The 26,168-nt window shown below is 49.8% G+C and overlaps 1 protein-coding gene and 1 long non-coding RNA gene across 2 annotated transcripts in view; one reads left to right on the top strand and one right to left on the bottom strand.

Annotated features, from left to right (window-relative positions):
* Window positions 1–26,168, bottom strand: part of SYT12 (synaptotagmin 12) — a 47,898-nt gene that overhangs the window by 9,835 nt on the left and 11,895 nt on the right. Inside the window, exons 2-4 of the mRNA XM_075928338.2 lie at window positions 24,546–24,613; window positions 22,190–22,383; window positions 18,696–19,088 (exon numbers count right to left, since the gene is read on the bottom strand). Of these exons, the coding sequence (XP_075784453.2) occupies window positions 18,696–19,088; window positions 22,190–22,383; window positions 24,546–24,579 (621 nt within the window). The 5' untranslated portion in view covers window positions 24,580–24,613. The remainder of the gene's footprint in view (window positions 1–18,695; window positions 19,089–22,189; window positions 22,384–24,545; window positions 24,614–26,168) is intronic.
* LOC142829259 (uncharacterized) lies at window positions 17,262–18,273 on the top strand. The gene is made up of 2 exons (XR_012903696.2): window positions 17,262–17,463; window positions 18,064–18,273. It is a non-coding gene; the product is annotated as an uncharacterized LOC142829259 (long non-coding RNA).

Raw genomic sequence — 26,168 nt, forward strand, 5'->3', positions numbered from 1 at the left:
CAAACCCCTGCACCCTAATCCTCTAACCCAGGTTACAACTGCCTCCTTCACCCAACCTCCCTCCCAGACCCCACACCCTCCCAGATCTTCCACCCCAATCCCTTACTGCAAACTCCCTTCTGCCCCCAACCTCCATCCCAGACCCCACACCTCCTCCATTAATATGGAAGGGTGCAGTCCTTGCACACTTTCCAAATTCTTGGAGTGGCCCCACCTATCAAAAATTATTGCCCACCCCGACCTAAAGGATGGCTCTTTGTTCTAGATGGCAGATGCGTGAAGTCATAAAGGATGGGAGAAGGGTGAAGATAGAATCTATCTTTAAAAAGGGGAACAAAGTGAATCCAGGGAATGATAGATCAGCCAGTCGAATTCTGCTAACTGGAAATATAGTGGAGCAAATCATATATATAGTAGCCCAATGTCTGTAACGCTGGCTGTTCCCTCTGGGCGGCGCTGTTTCCTGAGTCACGTCCTTCGCCTCCCGCCATGGTGCTCAGCCGTCTTCTGCGCCGCTCAGCCAGGCCACCGCGGGAGAGCAAGTGGCACAAGCGGCCTTTTGGGAGCTGCAGTCCCCATGCAGCACAGGGGTGCTGCATGGGGAGCGTGGGGCCCAAACGGCCGCTTGCACCGCTGGCTCCCCCGCGGGGGCCTGACTGAGCGGCGCAGAAGTCAGCCAAGTGCCACAGCGGGAGGGGGGGGGGCAGGATGGTGATGTACATAGGGGATGGGGCCTGGCTGTGTACATCACCGCCCCGCCCCCCTTCGCCTCCCACCATGGTGCTCAACTGACTTCTGCGCCGCTCGGCCGGGCCGCCACGAGGGAGCAAGTGGAGCAAGCGGCCGTTGGGGCTCCCCCACGGCAGCCCGGCTGAGTGGCGCAGAAGTCAGCTGAGCACCACGGTGGGAAGTGAAGGGGGGCGGAGCGGTGACATGCAGTATGACAGCGGCTCCAGGCCCCGCCCCTAGCAATAAACATTACTGCTCTGCCCCCCTTCGCCTCCTGCAGTGGGGCTCGGCTGACTTCTGTGCTGCTCAGCCAGGACACCACGTGGGAGCAAGTGGCGCAAGCGACCATTTCGGCTGTGCGCTCCACATGTAGCACGGGGAGCATGGTGCCCAAATGGCCATTTGGGCTCCGTGGCCCCCCAAGTGAGAGGCAGGAGGGGGAGGAGAAGAAAGAGAGAGAGAGGCAGGAGGCAGAGGAGAGCTGAAAGGGGGGGGGAGAGGCAGGAGGAGAAGAGAGAGAGAGAGAGAGACGGAGAAAGAAACCGGAGGCTCAGGAGAGAAGACCGACGTGGAGGAGAGACCTGAAAATCCCGTCTTATGACAGGCTAATTGGCTAGTTATTAAAGAATCAATTTGGAAGCACCTAGAGGGTACTAAGGTGATAACTAATAAGCAATGTAGATTGTCAAGACTAAATCATGCCAAACCAACCTAGTTTCCTTCTTTGATGGGTTACTGACTCAGTGGATATGGGGAAAACAGTAGACACAATTTATCTGGAGAAACATGGTCTAGATGAAATTGCTACAAAGTGGGTGCGTGACTGGTTAGAAAACTATACTCAGAGTAGTTATCAATGGTTTGTTATCCAACTGGGAAGATGTATCCCATGGGTCTTTTCTGGATCCAGTATTATTCAATGATTTCATTAATGACTTAGACAAGGGAGGGAAGAGCATGCTTATAAACTGTACAGATGACACCGAACCGAAAGAGTTGCTGGCACTTTGGAAGACAGGATTAGAATTCAAAGGAATCTTGATAAATTGGAGATCTGGTCTGAAATGAACAAGATGAAAATCAATGAAGTAGGACACTTAGGTAGGAAAAACCAAATGCACAGCTTCCAAATGGGAAATAAGTCAGATGACAGACCTGCAGAAAATTATCTCAGAGTTATGGTGGCTCACAAATTGATTATGAATAAACAATGTGATGCAATTGCAAAACAGGCTGATATTTTGGCATGTAGTACCAGGAGTGTAGTAAGTAAGACATGGGGGCTGTGTCTAGATTGGCATGATTTTCCGGAAATGCTTTTAACAGAAAATTTTTCCGTTAAAAGCAATTTGGAACAGAGCGTCTAGATTGGCACGGACGCTTTTCCGCAAAAACACCATTTTCGCGATCGGGGCTTTTTTGTGGAAAACAAACCTGAGCTGTCTACACTGGCCCTTTTGCGCAAAAGGGACTTTTGCCTGAATGGGAGCAGAATAGTATTTCCGCAAGAAGCACTGATTTCTCACAGTAGGAAGTCAGTGCTTTTGTGGAAATTCAAGCGGCCAGGGTAGACAACTGGCAAGTTTTTCTGGAAAAGTGGCTGATTTTCCCAGAAAAACTGGCCAGTCTAGACACAGCCAGGATGTATCTGTCCCACTCCCACCCACTCTACTGGTGGGATCTCAGCTGGAGTACTGTGTCCAGTTGTGTGTCCAGTTCTGGCCACTACACTTTGAAAGAGACGTAAACAAACTGGAAAGGGTCCAGAGAAGAAAAAAAAAAAGATAAATTATTTAGAAAATGTGATCCATGAGAAAAGGTTAGAAAAAGCTGAGCATGTTTAGTCCTGAGAATAAAAGACTCAGGGGAACCCTCTAAAAGTCTTCAAATACATTGAGAGAGACACATGATCAATTGTTCTCCATATCTGCTGAAGGCAGGATACCCTGAATGGGCTGAATGTACAGCAAGGGAGTTTTAGGTTAGATATTAGGAAAAACTTTTAAAAATTATAAGGATAGTTACCTACTGGAACAAGTTGCCGAGGGAGGTTACAGAATCTCCATCACTGGAAATTTTTAAAGAACAGATTAGACAAACACCTGTAAGGGACAATCCAGGTTTATTTGGTCCGTCCTCCGCTTGGAGGGATGGACTAATGACCTCTCAAGATCCCTTCCAGAACTACATGTCTATGATTATGTGGGAAAACTAAAGTGGACTTGAAAGGCAGCTAAATGAGCACATCAATGTATGTTTGAGCAGTGGCTCTCCACCTTCCCACTCTACTCCTTTCACAAGTCCAGTTTGTCTTGTGCACCCCCAAGTTTCACTTCATTAAAAACTTCTGGCTTCCAAAACGAGACATAAAAATAGAGATGTGCAGGTGCAGGTGCAGCAGCAGACGACTTACTAAACAATTGTTTACATTCTCATTTTTAACCATATCATTATAAAATACCATTTGTTACTGAGACAGAGGCAGGCCACAGGGCTACAGGAGAGGACTGGAGGGGAAATATATTAGCCCCAAATTAAATAGGTCTCTGTTCCCAAGGTAGAATAACAAGGGCTGATCCAAAACCAGCAGATACCTGCTAGAATCAGTCAGAGCAATCAGGCCAACTAAAATACCTGGAACCAATTAGGAGGCTTCCAGACTCAAGGGAGCCAAACTAATTAGAACATCTGGGGACCAATTAAAAACCAGCTGAGACTCAGTGTGCGAGGAAGGAGCTGATAAGAGTAAGTGTGCTGGAGAGCCTGGGAGAAGAAAGTGCAAGCAGATACCAGGTGGAATATACAGGAGAAGGCTGTGGGGAAGTGGCCCAGGGACTTGTAGCTGTCACACAGCTGTTACAGGGTCCCTGAGCTTGAACCCTTAGTAGAGGGTGGGTCTGAGTCCTTTCCCCTCCCCAACTCCCCATTTCAGGGCTAGAAAGAGACTGGTTTTGGTATGAGCGCTTGTCCTATTCTGTACTACTGGGAGGGGCTGCAAAGACTCTGGAGTTTGGTTTCCCTTCTTTTTCCCCGTGCCGGCCAATGATGAAAGTAGTTCAACAAACAGCAGGCTGCTGTCTAAACTGAGTGGTGCTCGGAGGCAAATAAATCCACCTGAAAGCGCAAAACCCACCAAGAGGAGCTCTGTCACATTACACTAATGAGCGCTAGGTGGTCCCTGTGCCCCTCACATATACGCACACTGTGATTTCACAGAGTGAGAGCAAAATCTCACACCTGCTCCACAGCAACAGCTCTCCCCATGTGAGTACAGACATTTTGACATAGGGGAAGAATGGCTGAGCAATGGCACATCCCCTGAAATGAAGTGGGCAGGGGGATGCAGTGTGTGGGACTCCGGCATGATCAGCACCAGACCTCTCCCTCTGTGCACACTGCAGACACTGCTGCTTAAGGAACTCTGGGAAGGGCAGTAAGAGAACCCCACCAGATGTAGTACTGACCCCCCCCCCCAAATGCCCTACTACTTCAAGGTTGGGGGGGATGGGAGTCTATTGGATCCTTTTGCCGGCTCCCTCCCCACAGCATGCACCCGGCTAGCTGCCTCAGAGCAGCCCGGGAACACAGTGAATCCAACCAGGATGGAAGGGAAGGGTGTACTGACTGAATATGCTTCTACTGGAATCGGTGCGGGCTGTGAGAGCTCAGAACCATGCAGGATGTGGGTTCGTGTGCAAGGGAATGTAGGGGCAGTAGGGGGTGAGTGGGAGGGAAGAAATGGGCCCCTTCCCGCTGAAGTGCCGTAAACAGGATAACCTGTCCTACCAGCTGCAGAGGGTTGGACGTGGCTCCTCAGAGTGCCACCTAGGGCTCGGAAGAATGGGCCCCGTGGCGAGAACACCCATTGCCTTCCCAATGCTCCCAGGAATGCGTGGCATGGCCGCTGCATGGTCACGTGAGAGCATGTTGGGTTCACCCCAGCCTGCTGCACTGGGCTGGCACCAGTGACACCTGCCTGACGCACCAGAGCCTTGGCCTGTGTGTGCTGCATCTGTTTCCAGCTCCTGAGCTGCAGGCCAGGGGAGTCCTCTAGTTACTATTTTAAGCCATTCCGGTGGGGGGAGGGCTCGATGGGCAGAAATGGGACATTCGATTTTTTTTTTCTGCTTCCTGTCCTGAAGCCAGGTCTGACCCTACACACCCATATCCTGGCCCACAGTCCTTTGCTCATGGGCTCGTGGCTCCGAGGAGATGCTAGCAGGAGACGGAGTCCAGCAGAAGCCTGATTCAGAGGTAATTACCGCTCTTCCAAACGTGAGCTGGGACTGGCCAACGTCACGGGGTCCATCCTCCCTGCCTCTAGCGTGGCAGAGGGTCACAGCCGGATCCAGATCCGCTCAGAACTCTGCGACTTCTCTCTCGCTCTGTGGTGAGCATTGCAAATTGGCTCCCTGCCTCATTCTGCTGTCGCGTGAGGTTAACTCTCCACCGAGGGCAGTGACGCCCTCCCCGAGTTTACGCTAGATCAGAATCTGGTTTTAACCCTGGCCACCTGCAGACTGCGGAAGGTTGGGCTCCGATCAGATTCTGCCCCCGAAGGCGGCTGAAAGGAGATCCAGCAGCAACCCAAGGGAAGGGTGCTTCTCTCTTCCCCGTTGTCAAGTCTGGAGCGTGCGGCGCTACCACTGACGCAGGCGTCCCAGCAATTAGTGACCGGGCCACATCCAGCAGGGCTACGTTCCCACCTGGACAAGCTGTTCCTACCCAATCATGAGAGAAGCACGGCAGCAGCCGCCCTGAGAAAGCGCCTAGTTCGAAGCAGGCCAGGGAAGGCTTCCTCTGAGAACACGAAGCTGTAAAACAAGCCCTTCCTCCCCCATCCCTGCCTGCCTTCTCTGTCCCAGTGTGCGTGGGAGGCTTGCCGCAGAGAGGAGCAAGCCTGCTGCAGCGCTAAGTCAGGGCCTGGTGCGCTGTCCCTGAGAGGCAAGTGCTGTCCAGCACAGGAAACCCCCTCCCTCCACTCCTCTTCCCCTCCGCTGAACTGGATTCCTGGTTCACTGGCTTCCACGTTACAGAGGCAAAAGATGCAGATTCAGGCGAAACCAGCTACAAAGCATTTTTGTGCCCAGCAGCAAGGTCATTGGTGCAACAGCCTCGTGGGTTAGCAGCTGAGCTCCCGCATGGCTGGGATTTTGCCTGGGGTTCTGCCGTTCAGCTCAAGCTGGCTGCCTGCTCCCTATTTCGCTGGAGAGACAGACTCCCCTGCTAATAGCGCACTTTCCCCTCCCTGACAGGCTAAGCAGGGAGCCTGGAACTGGAGGCCATGTCTCTGCTACAGCAAAATGTCCCCGCAGGCGGGGGGGGGGGGGGGGGGGGGGCAGGAGTCCATCAAAGTCGCTTCTCCACCTCCCTGAGAAGCAGTAGCTGGGTCGGCGGAAGAATTCTTCCATTGATCTAGCTGTGTCTGCACTGGGTGTTATGTTGACCTAACGGGTGCTTGAGGCACAAGGTTTTTCACAGCCCTCCGCAATGTAGCCAGGTTGGTCTCATTTTTAAGTGTATTCCAGGCCTGTGAGTTCCGGGCTCAGCTGCTGTTTACACGTCACTGGTTGCGTTCTGGAAGGCAGCCACGTAACAGCCTTGCGTTTTTACAAACGAGTGACAGGCAGAGCTGGGAGGAGAAACCAGGTCCGTAACAGCAGATGCTGAGGCTTTGAGCCCCAAAGAGGCCAGGCTGCAGCCCATCACAGGGAGCTGAGTTACACCTATTTCTGGCAATGCTGTCCCTTTCCTCCTGAGGCTTCAGTTAGATTTGTCAGCCGTCCGAGGGCTTGTTTTTCTCACACCTAGCAGCTTAGATTTGCTGTATTCATTCTGAGATAGGAACTAGAACTGAATGGCTGGTTGAAACAGTTTACAAAAGGAGGGAATAGGAGGCCTGATAAGCTAGTGCTGCAGAGAGTTAACACAAGGGGGGGGGGGGGAAAGGGGGCTTATTAGCCTTTTTCTCCCTATCCCTTATTCTCCCACTGATCCCATTCTAGAGGAGGGAGAAGGGGTCTCTGATTGAATAGGCTGCCATTATGCAGAGGAGGACCCGGGGATTATAGCAGATGGCAATCTGGATACGAGGCAATGGTGTGCCCTTGATGCCAAGAAGCTTAATGGCATATTAGGTTGCATTAGTAGGAGCATTGCCGGCAGATCAAGGGAAGTGATTATTCCCCTTTATTCGGCGCAGGTGAAGCCACATCTGGAGTGACATGTCCAGTTTTGGAGCCCCCACTGCAGAAAGGATATGGACAAATTGGAGAGAGTCCAGCAGAGGGCAACAAAAAATGACTAGGGGGTTGGGGAACATGACTTGAGAGGCTGAGGGAACTGAGCTTACTCAGTCTGCAGAAGAGATGAATGAGGGGATAATTGACAGTATTGCCTGAAGGGAGTTCCAAAGAAGGGTTCCAAAGGAGAGAGGCTGTTCTCAGTGGTGACGGATGGCAGAACAAGGAACAAGGGTCTCAAGTTGCAGTGGGGAAGGTCCAGGTTGGACATTAGGAAAATCGGCTTCACTGGAGGGTGGTGAAGCACGGGGATGGGTTGCTTAGGGAGTGGTGGAATCTCCATCCCTAGAGGTTTTTAAGTCCCAGTTTGACACAGCCCCGGCTGGGATGGTTTAGTTGGGGCTGGTCCTGCTTTGAGCAGGGGGTTGCACTACAAGACCTTCTCAGGTCTCTTCCAGCCCTAATTTATGATTCTATGAAGTCAGAGGCAACTGGTCAGGGGAATCCGGGGGGCCACGTGACACCCTCCCCAGTCCAGGGAAGGACTGTGACAACCCCCCTCCACCACAGGCCCTGCCTCGGCCCACCTCTGTGCCGCCCTTCCTCTGCGCTCTCCCCTGCCTTTGCTCCAGGGTGCCAATTACCCAAATAGTGTCACACCACCACTGAGACAAGAATGCTTACACCGCAAATGCAGCAACGGGAATACAGCTCCACCAGCCAACCAGCAAAGGGAAAAACAACCCCAGAACTTCTAGTTCCTCGCTCTTCAGATTGTACTTTTTGTTGCCACCCTTGGTTTGGGTTTAAAAGGAGTTAAAGTCAATGTTCCCCTCTGCCAGTGGCTCATCACTTGGATGCAGATAAGGCACCTCAGTTTCGTACCCAATGGCACAAAAGGGAATGGCGTAGCCAGTATCGCATCAGACTGCCCTAACCTGATGGATCAGGTACCATTTTGCAGCCGGCTGTACTGGAGGAAGAGATGTAAAATCCTGGTTATTCAGTTATGTGGGGGCTGCCCCTACCCACAGTGGGCCCCACAGGGCTGGAGTAGCCCCCTGCCCACAACAGATGGGGGGCCGGTTCACATCTCTAACTGGAGGTGGCCTTTCCACATGAGAGCAAGTGAGACTTGAAGCTCCAGCAATCAGGACTGAGGGGAGCATCCACTCAGCCACCAGACTTTAACGAGCGGGGCCCAGCATTTTGTGCTCACTCAGACTTCTCCCATGTGCAGAAGGGCTGGAGATTTCATGCAGGAAACATAAGAATGGCCAGACTGCGTCAGACCAAAGGGCCATCTAAGTCCAGTATCCTGCCAACGCCAGCTGCTTCAGGGAGACTGAACAGAGAAGGTAATCCTCACGTGATCCGCCCCTCCCCAGGTTCTGGCAAAGCCAAGACTAGGGACCTCATCCCTAGGAGCACTGGCTTATGCCAAGAAAAGCAAACAAGCCTTTGAACCGGCAGGCCTGATTATTTCATCTGTGAAATCTTTTCATTACTAGATTTGCAATAGTGAAAACCAGAATTACACACCTTGGTGATCTGTAGTTTCAAGCCTGACCAACACAAAGGCATCGTCATCCCGAGACTATAACACTAACACCATTGTGTTTTATTGCTTTTAATGGAACTGTTCCTTCCCCACGCAGTACCAGCGACCATGCAAAGGAGCTTTGTTCTTACTTGCCACTATCTTGCCATAGCGCCTACAGACCTCATCCTCATCAGGAAAAAAAAATTCCCAATGTCATGTGTTCTTAAAAAAAATCAGCTTCCTCTCATCTGAGGCCACAAATAATACAGTGATTGCAGGATGTCACTGCAGGGCAGCGCTAAAGTTGTTTGAACACCTGAACTGTGCACTTCTTACCTTAATGTGTTTGAACTGCTCTTTCAACGTATTCTTCATTCTGAACTTCCTGGGGATGTCATGTTTGGTTTGGGGAACATTACAATGACCTTGTGATTCCTTTTTTAAACCCTGAGGTTACTGATCCATACTCTCAACCGTAACACCATCTGAATGGAGGTTTTTGTGCGTGTAACTAGGAAATGACAGTTGCTGCTCCAAAGAATTTACACTGTAAAAACTAAGATATAGGAGGGGCCTGAAACTAGGAAACAAGCAGGGATGTGGAGGGAGCCCAGGATAACAAAAACAGGCTGGTTTAGTACCAGCTGATTCCTAACCTACCAGCAGCTCTAATTTCAGCTGCCTGGCCTCTGTCATAATTGGGCTTGAAATAGGATTTTAAAACCAGGTGAAACATGGTGACATACTAATAGCTATTGAAGATCATCTAGTTTGACTTCACATATAACATGGGACATAGAATCTCACCCAGTGACTCCTACATCAACCCCATTATCTTGGGTAGAACTCGAGTGTATTATAGTTTTTCAAAAGCCACCCAGTCTTGATGTAAAGACACTCTGCCTAACCTGGCTTCCCCAGAGGAGAGGAAAGGGTTTTGATAGCACTGGTCATTGTCGGAAGGCAGGACAGCAGGTAGATGGACCTTTGGTCTGCCCCAGGATGGCCGTTCTTAAGTTGAGTGCAGGGCTTTCTAGACAAGCAAAACTAATGGCTTATCTATGTGCTCTGTGGGGGCGGGGGAGCTGGAGGGGGATTTCTAAACCATGCTCACATGTTGCATGTTAATTGGGACATGCAGATCCTGCTACTGTGTACTGAAGGTTTCCTAGTGCGCAGGAGTCACACCCCTCGAGAGCCCATTACTGTACTATGTAGCTAAGCCCTAGCTGAAATTCATATGGCAGGCAGGCCTGATTGGATACCTGCCACTTAACATGGGCCACATTCAAGTGCTATTCAAACAGCAATCGCTAAAGACAAACTGTGGTGGTTAGTACGTACATTCACCCGCGGGCTGATTGGACATTTCCTTTTCTTCCACTTCCCAGGATGGGGTATCTATTCTCCAGCTGGCAGGCAATCACTCTTCAGTACCATTTCCCCTCCCCTCCCCCTCCACCACACTCCAGCACCTCTTCAACGTGACCAGAGGGTTCTACACTTGTACGCAAGCTTTGGGTGCTCTGACATCTGGACTACAGGGGTGCAATTAGTAAGGTGCACCAACATGGCATGCTCTAACTCCCCCATGTAGATCCTGCCGGCATGCAGTAAATGCCCTTAGTGTGCACTAATATAGTCCGTTTGTAATCCAGGGTTACATCAATACAGCATCTACACAGCAGAGTTAGAACACAACATGTTGCACCCGACAAATCACATCCCAGTAATCAGGGCTCAAGCATAATTTTTTTTCAGGCCCAATACACATTTTTAATAGGGACCCGCTCCCCCACACATGCCACAATTTGCAGCCACCTTATACCACAATTTGCAACCAGCCCTGGTAAAGTGTACCCTTTCCCTCTCCCCGCACACACACCCATGTGGAAGCACTGCCTGTAGTGCAGAGGCCAGGAAACAATCCCAAAGATTCATGTGAAATCCATGGGCCAGAGGAAGCTCATCTGTGGTCCACACATTTGATGCTTATAAATGAGATACAGCTGAACAGGAGAGTTATGAGAATATAGGTAGGCAAGAGATACTAAGAGTGCCCTCGCCAGGCACACAGGAAGACTACGTGGACTTGTTTGTAAATTGTTAAAACGCATAACGTTGTTGTTGATATTGTGCAGTGCAAATGACTTCCAGATCTCACAGCTCCTCACTACGGACCCTTAGGAGTTTCCAGTGAAAAATGGAGGAGACCCAGCAGAAGCCCACGGGGATGAAGACACTGATCGCATGCCACTGAGGTGTCAGTCTACACAGTGCAAATAGGGACACTGGATGCAGTCTGCCGGGCTGAGATTTTGCACAGACCGAAAGTTGTAAAAAAGTCTGGTTCCCCCCAGTAACCATCACAAGACTCTGCTCTGCCTGTACATATATACTCCACGCTGAAGGAGCATGGGCCTCTTACTGTACATTACTCAACACACTGGGATGACCGTCACTTTGCAAACAAATGTGCTGTTTCTCGGCTGTGGGAACACACACACACACATTGCAGGTTGCGCTGGTTTCGTCTCCCTGGAGGTTCCGGACAGATTTCACAGGTACAAAGCGTACCCAGGCCTACCAGCGAGATGGGCTGCATCACAGCGGGTGACCTGGGAGAGCAATCAGAGCTGTCAGAGCTGACAAAGGGATACAGCACGGCCCTGAAGCACTGGCTGCCTATGGAGATCCCACTCACACAGCGCAATCTGGTGGATACGGCTTCCACACAGATTACTGTCACAGAAATGGGTAAGTGGCCAAAGACTCAGCAATTATCCTGCTTCCTTGGGGACAAATGCCACGTTCCTGCTGCCTTGGCTGCATGCTACAGAGGACGAATGGGACCAGAGGCAGGCTAGGGATGACAAACCACCTCCCTGTCACTGCAGTCAGGAGAAAGGTGGAACTACAGAGGCTGCATGTATCCAGAAACGTACGCTAGGCAGAGCCATCCTGTCCACAGGACAGTTTGGGGTGGCCACCCTGGGCCTCAAGCTTTGGGGGACCCCACAGGGCCCCGGGCAGCTTGGGGGGATGGCTGGCACCAGCCGTAGAGACCAGGAGCCACAGGAAGTGGAGTGACCCAGACCCAGCCTGCTCTGCCCCTGCCATCACCCAGGTGGGTCGTTCCACTTCCCTGCAGTGGCAGGAAGCAGAGCACCCCAGCCCCAACCCTCTCCACTTCTCCGAGTGACACAGCTGGAAGCCAGGCACTGAGACTCTGCCACGGGGGCGTTTTCGCACAACAAATGCCTCCTTAAAGCCTGAACATTCCTGCCTGAGTTCTAGCAGTTGGATCTCTGGGTTCAGGGATAATAAATCACCTCTGTTTGCATTTCTTCCCTCTCTGCACCCTGCCAGCTCCCCTAATCAGTCTGGGAAGCTGCGATCCTGCAGACCATAATGCCTACTATTGGCCATCTGGCTCTCCTAACTGCCTCTCTCTCTCTCTCGCTTCACTTTGCTGATTTACAGCAAGCTCCACTGATGGTTGGTAGCATTAACGTGCACTGCTGGGCTCTTATCCCCTAAGTCCGGCTACACTCTGGGGTTATGTCTACACTGCAATTACAAGCCTATAGCTAGTTTTTGCCAGCTGGTGTGGGCTCAGGGGCTGTTGAATTGCATTGTGGATGTTCAACTTGGGCAGCAGCTCAGGCTCTGGGATCTCCCACCTCACAACCTGAGTTGGAACATCTGCTCAGTTGTGTAACAGCCCCTGAGCCCGAGTCAGCAGGCATGGGCCAGCTGCAAGTGCCTACCTGCAGTATAGACACACCCTTGCACACAGGCAGAGATCATATTGATTTAGATGGGGGCTTTGTGGTATTGCCAACCCCAAGTATTCAAAACTCATGAAATCATTACAAATAATTAGTGGGAGGTTCTTTTTCTTTGTCCAGTTTCTGAGCCTTTAGGATGCTCTGGACTCACATTTTCCAGTTTTCCCCTGCAATTGTGAACACGTATTTTCTCTTTCTGAGCTTTCATTTAATCTCCTCTGTCCCCTTGAAGTCAGGACCTGGAGCTTAAAGAAAAACCTCAGCTATTGAGACACTGTTGTCACGAATCGAGAACACAGCTCTGCTTGTGAAAAGCCAAGTGCAGTGTACTGCAGAGAGCTGCTGTTTGCTACCCAATGGCCCTGTGCAAGCCAGGTCAAAAGCACCTCCACTGAGGTCAATGGGAGATTCGGGTATGCTCTGGGACAAAGATGGGCAAAAGCCTCTTAGCAGGCCGGATCCAGCCCGCGTGGCAGATTGCCTGGGGCCGGAGACATGCGAGCCCTTTTAACTGCTTCTATTTAAAGGGCTTGCGCCTTCCCCACACCTGTCAGGCAATGCAATGTGGTAGGCCAGCAGCTGAGAGCCCTTTTAACTGCTTCTATTTAAAGGGCTCATGTGAGGCCCCGCCTCTTCTGGGTCGGCCCACGACCGCTTCCAAAATTCGTAAAGCCCCCCCCCCCCCTTCAAAAATTATTGCCATCTCTGCTCTGGGAGGAGGGGATCTCAGAAGTGGCTCTACCTCATCATGGTTGCTACAGCTCTTTGGGATCTATGAATGGAAAGATGCTAAATAAACAGTTATTTTTTCAACAGACTGCAACACACTACAGAAAAAAGACTTGTGTGTCTTATTACTTGTCTCAGGCCAGTGTCTATAAATAATGCTAGTGAATTACAAGCAGAGTCAAATAATAACTTCAGAGCATAAATTCGCAGAGTCTGGTCTTTGTGCTGAAAATTATTCTTAAAAGAGAACTGTCAACCTATTTTAAAAGATAATATTTTATACTTGCTGGGGTATTTTATACAGATCTCTTTGGAAGCCAAAAATTTGCTACTTTCTAAAATTACTTTTCCCCTTCTTCTTTTGCAATTGTTTGTTGAATTTCCAGAAAAGAAAATTGGAGAGGCTACAGCTGTAAATATACAGCAATTATTTATACCACTTTAGTTTTAAAATAACGCCAAGCCATTAAATGTTTAAGAGAGGAAATTTGGAGATAAAGTTCCACAGAGACTACCTTAACTCTGACCCTGCAATTTAGGGTTGCCAGCCCTTCAGGATAGTCCTGGAGTTTCCAGGAATTAAAAATGAATCTTTAATAGGGTTACCATATTTGAACTTTCAAAAAAGAGGACACCCCTGAGAGGGAGTGTATCTGTATCAGTATCTACCAACTCACTTTGTATTAATAATATATAACACATTAATACAACAGGAGTTGGTAGATACTGATACAGATATACTCCCTCTCAGGGGTGTCCTCTTTTTTGAAAGTTCAAATATGGTAACTCTATCTTTAATTAAAGATTAGGTCATGTGATTAAACTTCCAGGAATTTGCCCATCCAAAATTGGCAACCCTACTATAACCTTGCCCACTCACTGTGGATACCGGTACATTGTAAATAAATCTGGTTAGCAAGGCGTGGTGAAAACAAAACTTCAGCAAAAAACAAATAATAATGTGTGCAAATGTTTGCATTTCTCTCTTCCCTCCCCACTGCTCTCCAATCATTAGACTTTGTGCCTACAAACGGAAAATGTAACATTCCGTATGCGGACTGTGTAACGGAGTAAGTGGAGCTTGGAGAAGGAGTTTCATATTTCTGGAGGGATCAGAGTGGTGAAGGACCAGGAGCTCTGGAAGACAAGATGAAGATAAGCTGAGCTAGACAAACAGTAGAGACTCAGCATGGAACACTGGTCTTTCACGTGCAGTAAAGTTCTATTTCCTGCATTTCTACCTGCCTTTGCATCCCACTGCTGCAAATCAGGCGTCAGTGTGTGCTGGTGCGGGGCTCTGACATCTGCAGTCAGTTTGTAGAAAGTCGACAGGATAATGATATGCAGCAGGGGCTGAGCATCCAATGGGAAGGATGGATGACATGCTGCAGATACAATAGAGTTCTAGTTAGTCTGTGTGCAGAATGAATTTTGTTATCTGTACCAATAGGGAAATGATAGGCATACCACTAAGAATGTTAGGAAGCAAGTAACTGCCTAATTGTATAGTCGATACAATTTGTTTCGACTACACGATTGGTCGATTGGGGGAGGTGCCATTTTCCAGCTCGCACTGGGGTCCAGGAGCTGTCCCTGTTGCAGCTCTGCAGTTTAAATGTAGTAGGAGCCGGGCACACAGCCAGCCCACCTCCAACTACTTTTAAACTGCAGAGCCACAGCAGGAATAGCTCCTGGACCCTGTGCGAGCTGGGACTGAGCAGTCCTGGCTCGTGCCAGGTCCTGGACTAGTGTGCCTCTGCCTTCCCTGCCCCACGGAGATGGTGCTGGGGGGGGGGAGGGGAAAACCAGCTTTTAAGGACTGGCTCCTGCTCCCCCTACCCTTGCAGCCTCTGATACAGACACAGCCGGGGGAGGGAGGGAGAGAGAGTATGCAGTCGAGTAGTCACTTACATCCCTACATATCACCTCCATATTGGTGCGCATAACCAAATTCAATCTGCACGTGGACGATCCGTGGCAGGGATGGGGCTGCGGGTTTGGAGTGTGGGAGGGCCTCAGAGTGGGAGGGATGAAAGAACTGGAATGGGGCATTTGGGATATAGGAGGGGGCTTCAAGTTAGGGCCAAGGAGTTTGGAGTGCAGGAGTGGGCTCAGAGCAGGAGGCAAAGGCCCTGACACAGCAAAACACTTAAGTGGGTGGGTTAACTTTAAGCATGTGAGCAATTCCACTGACTTTCAACAGGAAGACTCTGGTTAAGCACACGCTAGGGCCCAATCTAACTGCCCTTCCTCTTTGCTTTTCTGATCTGACTTGTCTTCCACTGTCTCCCTCTTTCCTCCCCATCATTCCTGGCTGCAAAGTGCACAGAAATACAACCAGTAGCCAGCAGAGGTTTGCCCCACAGACTAGAGGCTCAAAGACTTCCTTGGGGAAGTCTGCATTTGATTCACGGCCCTGCCCTATTCCCTCGCCTGCCTCGTGGAAACGGCAGCAAATTAGAGCTGCACGTGTGGGAAGGGCAGCTCCGTCTCTTCATACTTGGAGGCCAAAGTGCTCCTGGGGTGATCCGTTTTCCCTGAGCCCTCCGCACCAGCGGAAGAGCACAGGCTGGCTCCTGGGGGCGGGACACCAGGTCACTGTCGGCAATAAGGGCTAGGAAGTACCTGGGACTACAAACAGCTGCCAGGAGAAACAAGATGTGAGGCCCCAGCTTGGGGGGCCCCTCATGTCTCTGTGGTGCCGTGAAGCAGGCAGCCTGGATCAGCCCAAGAGGGGGGATGCTGGAGATGTCCAGTCAAGACGCTCTCATACTCCACTGGTGAGAGTTAGTATCAATCCCCTGGGGAGCGGGTCTGTATCATGACAACTTTGGACTCTCCCTATTTCCTTTGCCAGGAAATGGCACCTCCCTGGTGCTCGGCCACGGCTCACACGCCGGCTTCCTGACAGCTCCATGGGCGCGCCGGCGGCTCGCTGACTGGGGAAGTGATTGAAACAACGCTCCCACTCCAGCCCTTTCCATCTCCTCGAACAGACTTAATTGCTCTCATTACAGTGAGTGAACAGACAAATGGGATCACAAGCCACTTCCACGGAAGAAGCTTATGAGTTATAACTGGGTCTGCCTGGAGCTTCCCCTGCGCCAGCCGAGGTGTTTTTTGGGATGAACTCATTACTCACCATCAGGAATGGGAGGGCTACTGACGAGCAGGAAGGGGGGATGATATTTTCCCTGTCCCACAGACATGCCAGGGACATTGCTCGGTGCTGCAGCTGCCTCCCTGCTCATTGTGGCACCTCGGGGGCCTTACCCAGCCGAAACCCCTGGGAGTCCTCCACTGACTGCAGTGCTGAGTCAGCTCTGAAGTGGGGAATGGGACAGAAAAAGCCACTGAGGCTGAGGAGTGGCACCTGTCCTCAAATAATTCTGCTGACGCTGCCTTTGAAGCCAGGGGGCCACATTCTCTGCTGGCAGAAGCAGATGTGGTGTCACCAACTTGAACGGCTTTTTGCCCACTAATGCCAGGGCTGTAGCACGGCTGCAGCCCCCCAGCCTGAATCCCCACCCACATTGCACCAGTGCCCCGAGCTGCGACCGGCAGGAACGGCACCCAGGAAAATGAGCATAGGGGGCACACGCTGGAGCTCATCTTCCTGCAGCTGCTCAGCAGTCCAGAACCAGGACTGAAATCCGCAGCCCCAGGCGCCCCTTCGAACGCAGGCTGGAGACTGCAAGAGCTGGACAGATCCACGCAGCGCAGCTGCCCGCCCGCCCCACTCTGACTACATTTTAAATGCAGAGCAGGGGTAGGTCCCCTGCTGAGGCCCTGCATTTAAAGGCGTGTTGTCAACAGTATTTGCTTATCGGTTAATCGACTGCTCGACTGCATCCTTTGTCTTGACCCTCTCGGCTGACGGCACAGGGTTGTTCCTTAAAGAGGATGACTATTGTTTGGATTATGGGGGCAGCTAGCAGCCTAGCTGGGACCAGAGGTCCATGGTGCTGGGCACTGTGAACACACATAGGAAGAGACGGTCTAAAACCAGGGGTGGACAAAATGCAGCCTGCAGGCCACATGCAACCAGCCATAGCACTGGATCCAGCCCACCACTAGTGTCCTGTGGCCCAGCAGGAGCCTCGGGCAGGCTCCCTTTCTCCTCCCCGCCCCGCACATGGCTCAAAGTGGCAGGCTGCAGGACCATGTGCTCTGCACACTACGAGTCCCTGGGGGGCCCTTTGCTCAGTGCCCTCACAATCTTGCAGCTCCCATTGGTCAGAAACTGGCCAATGGGAGCTGCCTGGGCCATGCTCTTGGCACAGGCAGCACATAATGCCTGTGGCTCTCTCCTCCCCCAATGGCTCGCAGCAGTCACAGAACACAGACCCATAGCTGGCCACCTCGAGCACGTGCGGGGCATGGAGCCTGCCTGAGGGTCCTGCTGGGCTGCTGGCCAGGAACCACCTAGGTAAGTGCTTCTGGACAGAGCCTACACCTGGCACCTCAGCCCCTACTTCCCCCAACCCTCTGCTCCCCCTCATACACCTCTGCCCCAGGTCACAACCTCTGCACTCCCACTCCTGCACTCATACTCCCTCCAGACCCTGCACCCTACTCCCCTGTCCCAGGTCACAACCCAAACCCCTGCACCCCCACCCCAAGTCACAACCCCCTCCCAGACCCTGCACCCCTCCTCCAGTTCAGAATCCTCTCCTGCACCCATTTCCTCTCCCAGGCCCTGCACTAGGTCACAACCCCTTCCATGAGGGGTTTGGAGCACAGGTTTGCCTGGAAGAGACGGCTCTGCCCTAGCCTCTCTCACTGCAGCAACTCAAGACCAGGTGAGAGGCGCCTCTTTGCCAGCTGGGAGAAAGGTGCCTCTCTCCTGGCTACAGCAGGTCTGTACTGCTGGGGATAGAAGGTCCCTCTCCCCCTGGCCACCGCAGCTCTGTATGCAGCAGCCTTAAGCCCTTGTGTGGGGCTTATTAGGCAGTGGCGCAGCCACACAGCTTAGAGGGAGTTTAGGACAAGAGTGTGGTTCTGCATGTGTGCACGTCTTCACCTGTAGGTCTTATGGAAGGAGCAACCATGCATTGAGAACCTACCCCAATGCTTCAACCACCGAGATGACACCGCACTGTGTCATCATCACTGCCTGCCCCGTATCTTCCTTTCGGATATTGATGCCTGCCTCTGTCATTGTCACTCCATGCATCTGACCAAGTGAGGTTTTGCCAATGAAAGTGTATGCCAAATAAATCGATTCATCTTTACTGTGCCACAGGACTCCTCGTCATCTTTGTGGCTGCAGACTGACCAGCTACTCCTCTGAGACTGGTCTCAAAGCACTAGGAGGCCCCAAGTTGCAATGGGTTATACTCACTCTGCCAACTGCTTCCAGCTACCATACTCCTCCCATTACTCCCAGCAGCCCAGCCTCGGTGACCCACCCCTCACAAATCATACATCCACCCTGAGTATATTGACTCGCGCTGCTCTATCACCCTCCTATCAGGAAAGAGGAGCAGCAGGAGATGCAACCTCAAATTTGACCCCAATGGCTCAGCAGATTCATCACGAGGAGGTTGGACATCTGGCTTGTCAGAGCTCTGTAGAGCCTGAACAATGACTAGTCCCATACAAGTTCACTTAACATGCACGTCTCCAGACAGGGAGCAAGAGCAGGTGATAGACACTTACCCTGGAAATGCCAATGATTTGTTCATCGGGGAGCAAGCTGATGCGCACAAAGCAAGACTCGAAGTTGATGTCCTCCTTCTCCAGGAGATCCTTCCCTTGCAGCAGCGTGACGTGCAGGGTGTTGGAGTACACGTCATATTCCATGTTGACTTCCACCTGGCCCACAGTGAAGTCCTGGCCAAAGTTATTCCCAATGGAGGAGATGGAGCTGAGGGAGTCAGTGGACACGGATTTCTTCAGTGGCCCGAATGGACCCAGATCTAGGTCTTTGCTCATCAACTCTAAGGTACCTAGCTCATTGATGTTCTCAAAGGTGTCATCCATCTTCAGGCTAGGCTTGCGGACAGGAGACATCCTTTCCGCTGGCTTTCGGAGATTTGAGGCTCCCCCTCTCTGCAGACATAGGAAAGAACAGAAGAGCCACTCCAGCTGGATTAACCTGTTTCCTCTGAACTTCTCTCTGCATCTGAAATGTAGCATATGGGGCTCTTGTGTGCTAAGAGGTCTAAGTATATAACTGCCAACAGATACAACGGTAGTTCCCTAACCAGAGCTACGTCATTAGGCTGTGGTATAGCCTAGTGCATATGCTATTTAAGAGAAACTAGCTAAAGCACTAGAACATATCCTGTATATGAAATTAAAACCCCTTCCCATACCTAATTTCGCTGCAAGGGTAACTTTTCATTAGTCAACTAAGTGGCAGCTTAATAATTTGTAAATAATACATATTCAAAATAAATTACGTTTTAATTGTTTTCCATTTTGGAACCAAAATGTGATGACAAGGATAAAAAAATGAAAAGTTGTTAATTAAAAAAAAAAATCAACATTTTGAAAATTTTCCACATATCCACCCCCATTTTATTTTTTTGGGCCACTTTTAACACATAACATGTACCACTGCCCCATACTGAGCAAACTTGAACAAGTGTCTAATCATGTTGCCCGGTAGCATTTAGGCCATAAATAAGAGAGAGGCTAAAATTTCCTTAAGTGCCTAAGAAGTCCTGGAGCCTAAGTTCCATTTTTAAAGTGATTGAAACCCTAAATCCTATTGACTTTTAATGAGACTTTGGCTCTTAACATAGGTACTACTGAAAAAGTTGTCAGTCGTACCACAAAGATGAATTTGCACTGCAACAGGCTCAGAGACAAGATAGGAGGCTAGTCAGTGGAATGGAGAGCCTATCTTAATGAGGGAAGACTACAAAGCACATGGCTTGTTTAGACTAGTAAAATGAAAGGATATGACTGCTCTCTAGGAATACCTCCAGGGGGAAAAGAGCTATGTAAACTGAAAGCCAATGCTGGCACAAGAACATCTGGGTATAAAGTAGCGCCATGAATAAAGGTAGGCTGGAAAGTAGAAGGTTTATAACCAGAGGAGGGAAGTTCTGGGTCAGCCTCTCAGTAGATGTAGTTGGGGCAAACAATCTAACTGATAAACTTAAAGAACAACAAATGGTCTGGTAGCACTTTGCAGACTAACAAACATGTAGATGGGATCATGAGCTTTGGTGGGCACAGCCCACTTCTTCAGATGTCCGGAGTTTTTCAGTTTCTTCATCTGAAGAAGGGGGCTGTGCCCACCAAAGCTCATGATCCCATCTACATGTTTTGTTAGTCTGCAAAGTGCTACCAGACCATTTGTTGTTTTTTAAGTTTATCCTGTTCAGACTAACTCGGCTTCCCCCTGAAGAATCTAATTGATGTTAGGATGAAGCTTTGATCAGTTCATTAACAAGTCTAGATGACAGGGCTGCCTGTAATTTCAGGGAACTGAACTTGATGACTGGAAAGGATCCACAGGGTCATATGTTCTTTTAGCGTGGGTTTGGGAAAAGTACCTTCCCACACCAGTCTTGAGGAAGGCCAGTGCAAAGCAATCATTTTGTTGCTCTGCCATGTACCCGCTCTGGGTCCAGCCAACCCACCAATTCTCTTGCAGGTTTCTTGATTCCAATAGATGTAAAAAACATGCAATTTGTTTTTACATCTTTGGCCATTAGCTTTTCACATTCATTCACTACCTTCCTAAGGACCTTTTTGCATTTTTCTGCATGGTTAATGATACTATCCAGTGACTTCCCAGGGGCTGGAATTCCATTTTCTAAAAGGATGCTCTCATCCAACTCCTATGAAGTCAGCGGGTGTCTTTCCATCCACTTCAGTGGAACTGGGTCAGCTCCCTGCCTTCTTGCATCATGGTATCAGACAATCCCGGCCTTTCTTTTTGCTTTCCTGTGCCCTTGTTTGTTTCAGCCTACATACAGCATCTCCTTTCACTAATAAACACCCCGTGTCCAGTGGCTTCTGTTTCTTGTCTCACTAAAGGGCCTGACCCAAAGCTCGTTGAAATTGATGGATAGACACTCGGACAGCAGTGAGCTTCAAAACACAAGTCAAAGTCCCTGAATCACTCTGTCTGCTCTCAACTCCCTTGTGCCTCTTCCATTTCTACAGTGTCCTCTGTAACAAGGAGCCCAGAATTGTAGCTTCCAATAGAGATGTAAAATCCCAGGTAATTGGTTAACTAGTTAAATGTGATGGTCACTTCACATTTAACTGGTTAACCAATCTGGGGGGGGGCGGGGTTAGGCTAGAGTTGCCCCCTCCCCAGTGGCCAGGCTGGAGCACCCCCACACAGCCTGCTGAGGACATGGGTTACTCCGCACACCCAGAGCAGCCCCTGGCCGCGGCATGCCCCATCAATTAACTGGAACTGGCAAGCATCACCCGTTGAAGGTTAGGCTTACCGGTGAACCTTTCACATCCCTCGCTTCCAGTCTAACCTCCCATCCTGCTCAGACTTACGAGCAATAACTCAGCCTTGAGTCTTCTTTCCTTTGTTAGTGTGAATAGCTAACCATGCGGCTTGAGAGTTTCTATTGTGAATTCCCCCTTCCTCCTGACAACAGCGTGTCTGACCGAGCCTCTATGTCCATAATCTGAGGGCATTCCCTGTTTACGAGGCAAGAGCTGCATCAGGAGCTAAGTCAGCTCCTATGCAGGAGCCAGACCCAGAGCTTATGTTCTCTCTTTGTCTATGGAAAACAATATCTAAGAATGCTGGAGACCAGGATTGGACAGTGCAGCGAGGTCAGGATATTCTTCAGAAGGCTGATGTCCTATTGACATGCAGTGAAGATCGAAGTCCGCCTCTGGCGGCTGGTAACAAGAGCATGTGAGGCTTTGGACCCAATGGGCCAGATGAATGACCAGAGTCAGGCCAACTTACACCAGCAGAGGATCTGACCCAATGTATTTAGCCCAGCTTGTGAGCCAGGGTAAGATGTTTTTCCTCCACACACATATTCCTGGCACTTAAATCACCTCTAATAATGCTTGATGCCGCTTCCTCTATTTGAGACCTTGAGGGGGAAACAAAAGGTTCGAGCGGCTTACATTCGCCACACTTATGTGTCTTCATAAAAGTGTGGCTGATAGAGAATGCGTGGCAGCTGGTCACCCTGAAAAGGAAGGACTTTTACCTTGAGTTTGAGGTCCGAATACGCAGACCCGTACTTTTGCTCCAGGTATCGGTAGTCGTAGTTGGGAAATGGAGAGGGCGTTGGATAATTCCCGGATTTCCATAGTTTCCACAGGTTCAGCGCAGTTATTCCCAGCAGAACAAGCGCGCCAGTCACATAGAGGCCTACTTCCCATCCGCGTGGGCTTCTAATGACTAGAAGAGAGGGGAGTTTGTCGTCAGGAGTGGAGTCTTGGGGCAGAGATATCAAACCTCGTGATTCCGCGCTGAAACCACTCTCTAACTATCCTCTGAGCAGGATGAGAACTAGTGTGCAGCCGACTATCCCACGTCCACCTGCTCCAGGCTCTCTCACACCTTCCACTACAGCAGCTGATGTTGGCCATGGTCAGACCCAGGATATTGCACCAGAAGTTTGGATCCAGTTTGGCAATTCCTGGACAAGAGCTCTTGTGACAGTGTTTCACTTCAGAGCAATAGGGCCTGGCTTTGCCTGGTGAACACTGCTCAGTAAACTCACGAAGAGGATTAGGTATCATCATTAAGTGAATCACGAGGGTATCTGAAGTTACATTAGACAAGGGCTCTCAATCCTCATGCTTCACAGCACAAACTAACCACCAGTTTGGATCAGGAAGGAACGCCCAACCCCAAATTATAGGCAAAAAGGGGCACTGAGTTCAGCCTTCTTCCAGAGCACGTGGCATTGGTCACTGCTAGAAACAGGATACAGGACCAGATGGATCATTTATCTTCTCCTATAAAATGGCAGTTCTTATGTGCTTGTTTCCTGAAGAGCTGGATGCTGCGTGTTGCAATCAGCACATCACTCTCTTATGAATTAATCTGTGCATGGCCACTTTCATACATTTCAGCCCCATGCATACACACAAAGCGAGCCAGAAGCTCAGCTGATATAATTTGTCGGTGCTCCATTCAAGTCAATGGAACTAGGATAATTTACTTCAATAGATGGGCATGGGTGTGGGTGCGCACGCACACACACAGAACAAACTCTCTGTGTGTATGAAATACGTTGTCCTTTCTACAAGGCAAGTTCCCAATGGGTTGGTGACACCAAATGAATTTGGGAGAAAGCTTCCTATGCCTATCTGGCAATACAGAGAAAAAAATCGGTATTCTTCACTGTCAATCTAAAAGACTTCCAGCATGGTGCATTTCACAATCGGTGCTGCATTGTGCCAGCATCCATCAAATAAAATTATTAAATCATCTCTCAATGTGCAACAAGAAATTAAGTCCTTGTCCCAGAATGTCACCATAACATCTGTGCTTCCAGTGATACAAAGAGAAAGCTGGCTTTTTCTCTCATAGAGACTCTTTTCTTATAACTGCATTTTGGGCCATTGGCAAAATCTCTTGAACAGTCTTAAAAATATACAACCAAGACTTCATCTTAGCCTGTGGATACCGTATTTGAGCAGAATAAAGATGCACCTCCATCCATGCCCAGTTTCTGACAATAATCAGTGAGGGATGTTCCAGAGGAAGCCATAATGCCTATATAATGGCTTTTATTCTGACAGGCTGGGAGAGAAAGGGAGTTTTTCCCTGACCATCGCTGGTAATCTGCTTGGGTTGTAAAGCACGAAGGATGCTGTGGCCACTGTTTCTCATGCTGACCAGTACTGTCACATCATTACCTTGTACTCTCCTTTGTCTGTGCACTTTTTAGGACAACCTACAAACCATCTCTGTGTTGTTTGTACAGTGCCAAGCTCAAGGAGACCCTGGTCCAGGTCTGGGGTGACTGGAGTATTTATTACTATTCACTATAACTTGTGTCACCCCTGGGAAACCTAACCATGGACTGGGACACCATTGTGAGAAGTACTGTACACACACGCAAGCAGCCCCAGGTACAAGGTAAGTAGTATTACAAGTTTTAGTCCTTATACAGCCCCCATCACAGTAGCATCAGAGCACCTCAAAGTATTAATGACTTATTCTCAGCACCTCTCTGTTGTGAGGACATGACAGGAGCAAACCTTTCACTTGCCAGTTCCCAGCTTGCTAAACATCGGAGGGTGTATTAACATTCCAAGCCACAGATATGAATCTATGGCCTTCACTTGACTGTTTTTTGTGGGGGAAATAACCCCATTTCACAAAGGTTCCCAAGTTAGCAGCCTCAGTAATACCCTGTCCAAGTGAGTTCTGCAGTTGTGTATACTGTGTTAGCAGTACGACGATGCCAGCCGCTCAGAACTGGTCACTGTTTTATTGATCCCATGTGACACCCAGAGAGGCAGCTGTTTTCTGTTCTCCAGCTAGGAGAATTCCAGCTCAAATCCATCCCAATGCCCCTCCCCCAGTGCTTCGTTAGCGGTACTCACCACTGATGCGGTATTCAGTTATATTACTGTCCATGTCCAGCTCTGTCACTCTCAGCTGGAGAGACTGCCTGAACAAGCAAACAAACAGCGTCAGGAGAGAAGCCAGGCAGACCTAGGGCTTTACTGAGCACACCAAGAAGAGAGAGGGATTTGATCTCTCACACAAGTGCATTTTCAACCAGTCAGTGACTGGATTTCAATTCTGCTGCATGACACTTCTATGGCTAAGGTGATTAGATGATCACAGTGAAAAACCAGGGCACCTGCCCCAGGCTGTGCACAGGGAAGGGCCTTGGGGAGTGCAACAGGGAGATGCGCTCAGAAGGGTTAGAAAAAGAGGTTGTTCATTTCTCTTGCTACTCAGCCATGCAGAGATTCCTTGGCCTGCTGCCCTGCACGTGAGGTGCTGGGTTCAAAGACTGTGTGGGGGAAGGGGAAAGGCAGGAGACAGTGGAACATGACCTGAGAGGTCAGCCCATGAAACACCTGAAGGTACAGGTATCTCTCGTGCACCTGGGCTCCGCCAGCTTATTGTCCGTTTTGCAGCTCAGCTGGCTGGCACTTTCTTCAGCTCTCTAGCACACAAGGGGCTTTACATACACAGGGACCGGCCCTGCCCACAAGGACACTACCTGATTTCAGGGGCACAGGGTACCCTATCAGTGACTAATATAGGGATGGGTTCAAACCAAACCCTGGAGTCAGATACACACATACACACACTTTCTAGGAAGTTGGAATCCAAACCCAGACCTTGATCTGAATGAAATCAAAACTCTGTGTAAACCCAGACCTTGATCTGAATTAAATCAAAACTCTGTGTATGAAACCCACATGTTAGGGAGCTCCAGCTCCAGACCTGGGTTCTCTTTCATGCAGGAAGGGGGTGATAGAGCACTAGCATTAACAGAGAGGGGGCCGGGCCCAGCAGTCAGGTTGGTGCTGTTGCTCTTCACTTAGAGCCTGCTCAACCTGGGTTTGGCTTTCTGTCATGCAGCCCAGAGAGGGACTGGATGCTGCTCACTTCACACTGATGCCCAAGAGATCCATGGGAATATGCCTGTGACCATTTACAGAATTCATCCACTTCCAGGCCTCTTCCTACCCCTTGCACAAAAAAGCTTTTTCCAGCTAAAAACTGTTTCTCAGCCACACAGAAACATAATTTTAATCGACATTTTCTTCTTTTCAATTAAAACAGTTGCAAGCTTTTGTTTTGGTGGGGAGAAAAACAATCCCACAGACTCCCCTCCCTCCCTTTCCCTGACCATAGGTTCTCTCTTTTCTCACCTGGGGAAAAATAAAACGTGGGGAGAAAGGGGGAAAAGAAGAAATAAACAGAGATGCCACGTTACCTGCCAGCACCATCAAATCAAAACTTTTTGAAAAAATAGCGTTAAACTGTTTCTTTCACTATTTTCCTATGAAGCATACCTTTTTTTCAACTACCTCTGATTATTTATATAGGGCCAGTGCCATCCAGAGCCCTTCGCAGCTCATATTTTACTCCTATTAATTCTCCATTTGTATTCCTGCATCTCCAGAGGACCCCACACTCCTTAGCAATAGCAGGCCCTCTCAGTCAGACCCCCAGGCTACATTCCCCTCCCACTGCTGATCCTG

The sequence above is a fragment of the Pelodiscus sinensis genome, chromosome 5 (genome assembly GCF_052426305.1).
Source record: "Pelodiscus sinensis isolate ZL-2025 chromosome 5, ASM5242630v1, whole genome shotgun sequence".
In the NCBI taxonomy this organism is placed as follows: domain Eukaryota; kingdom Metazoa; phylum Chordata; order Testudines; family Trionychidae; genus Pelodiscus; species Pelodiscus sinensis.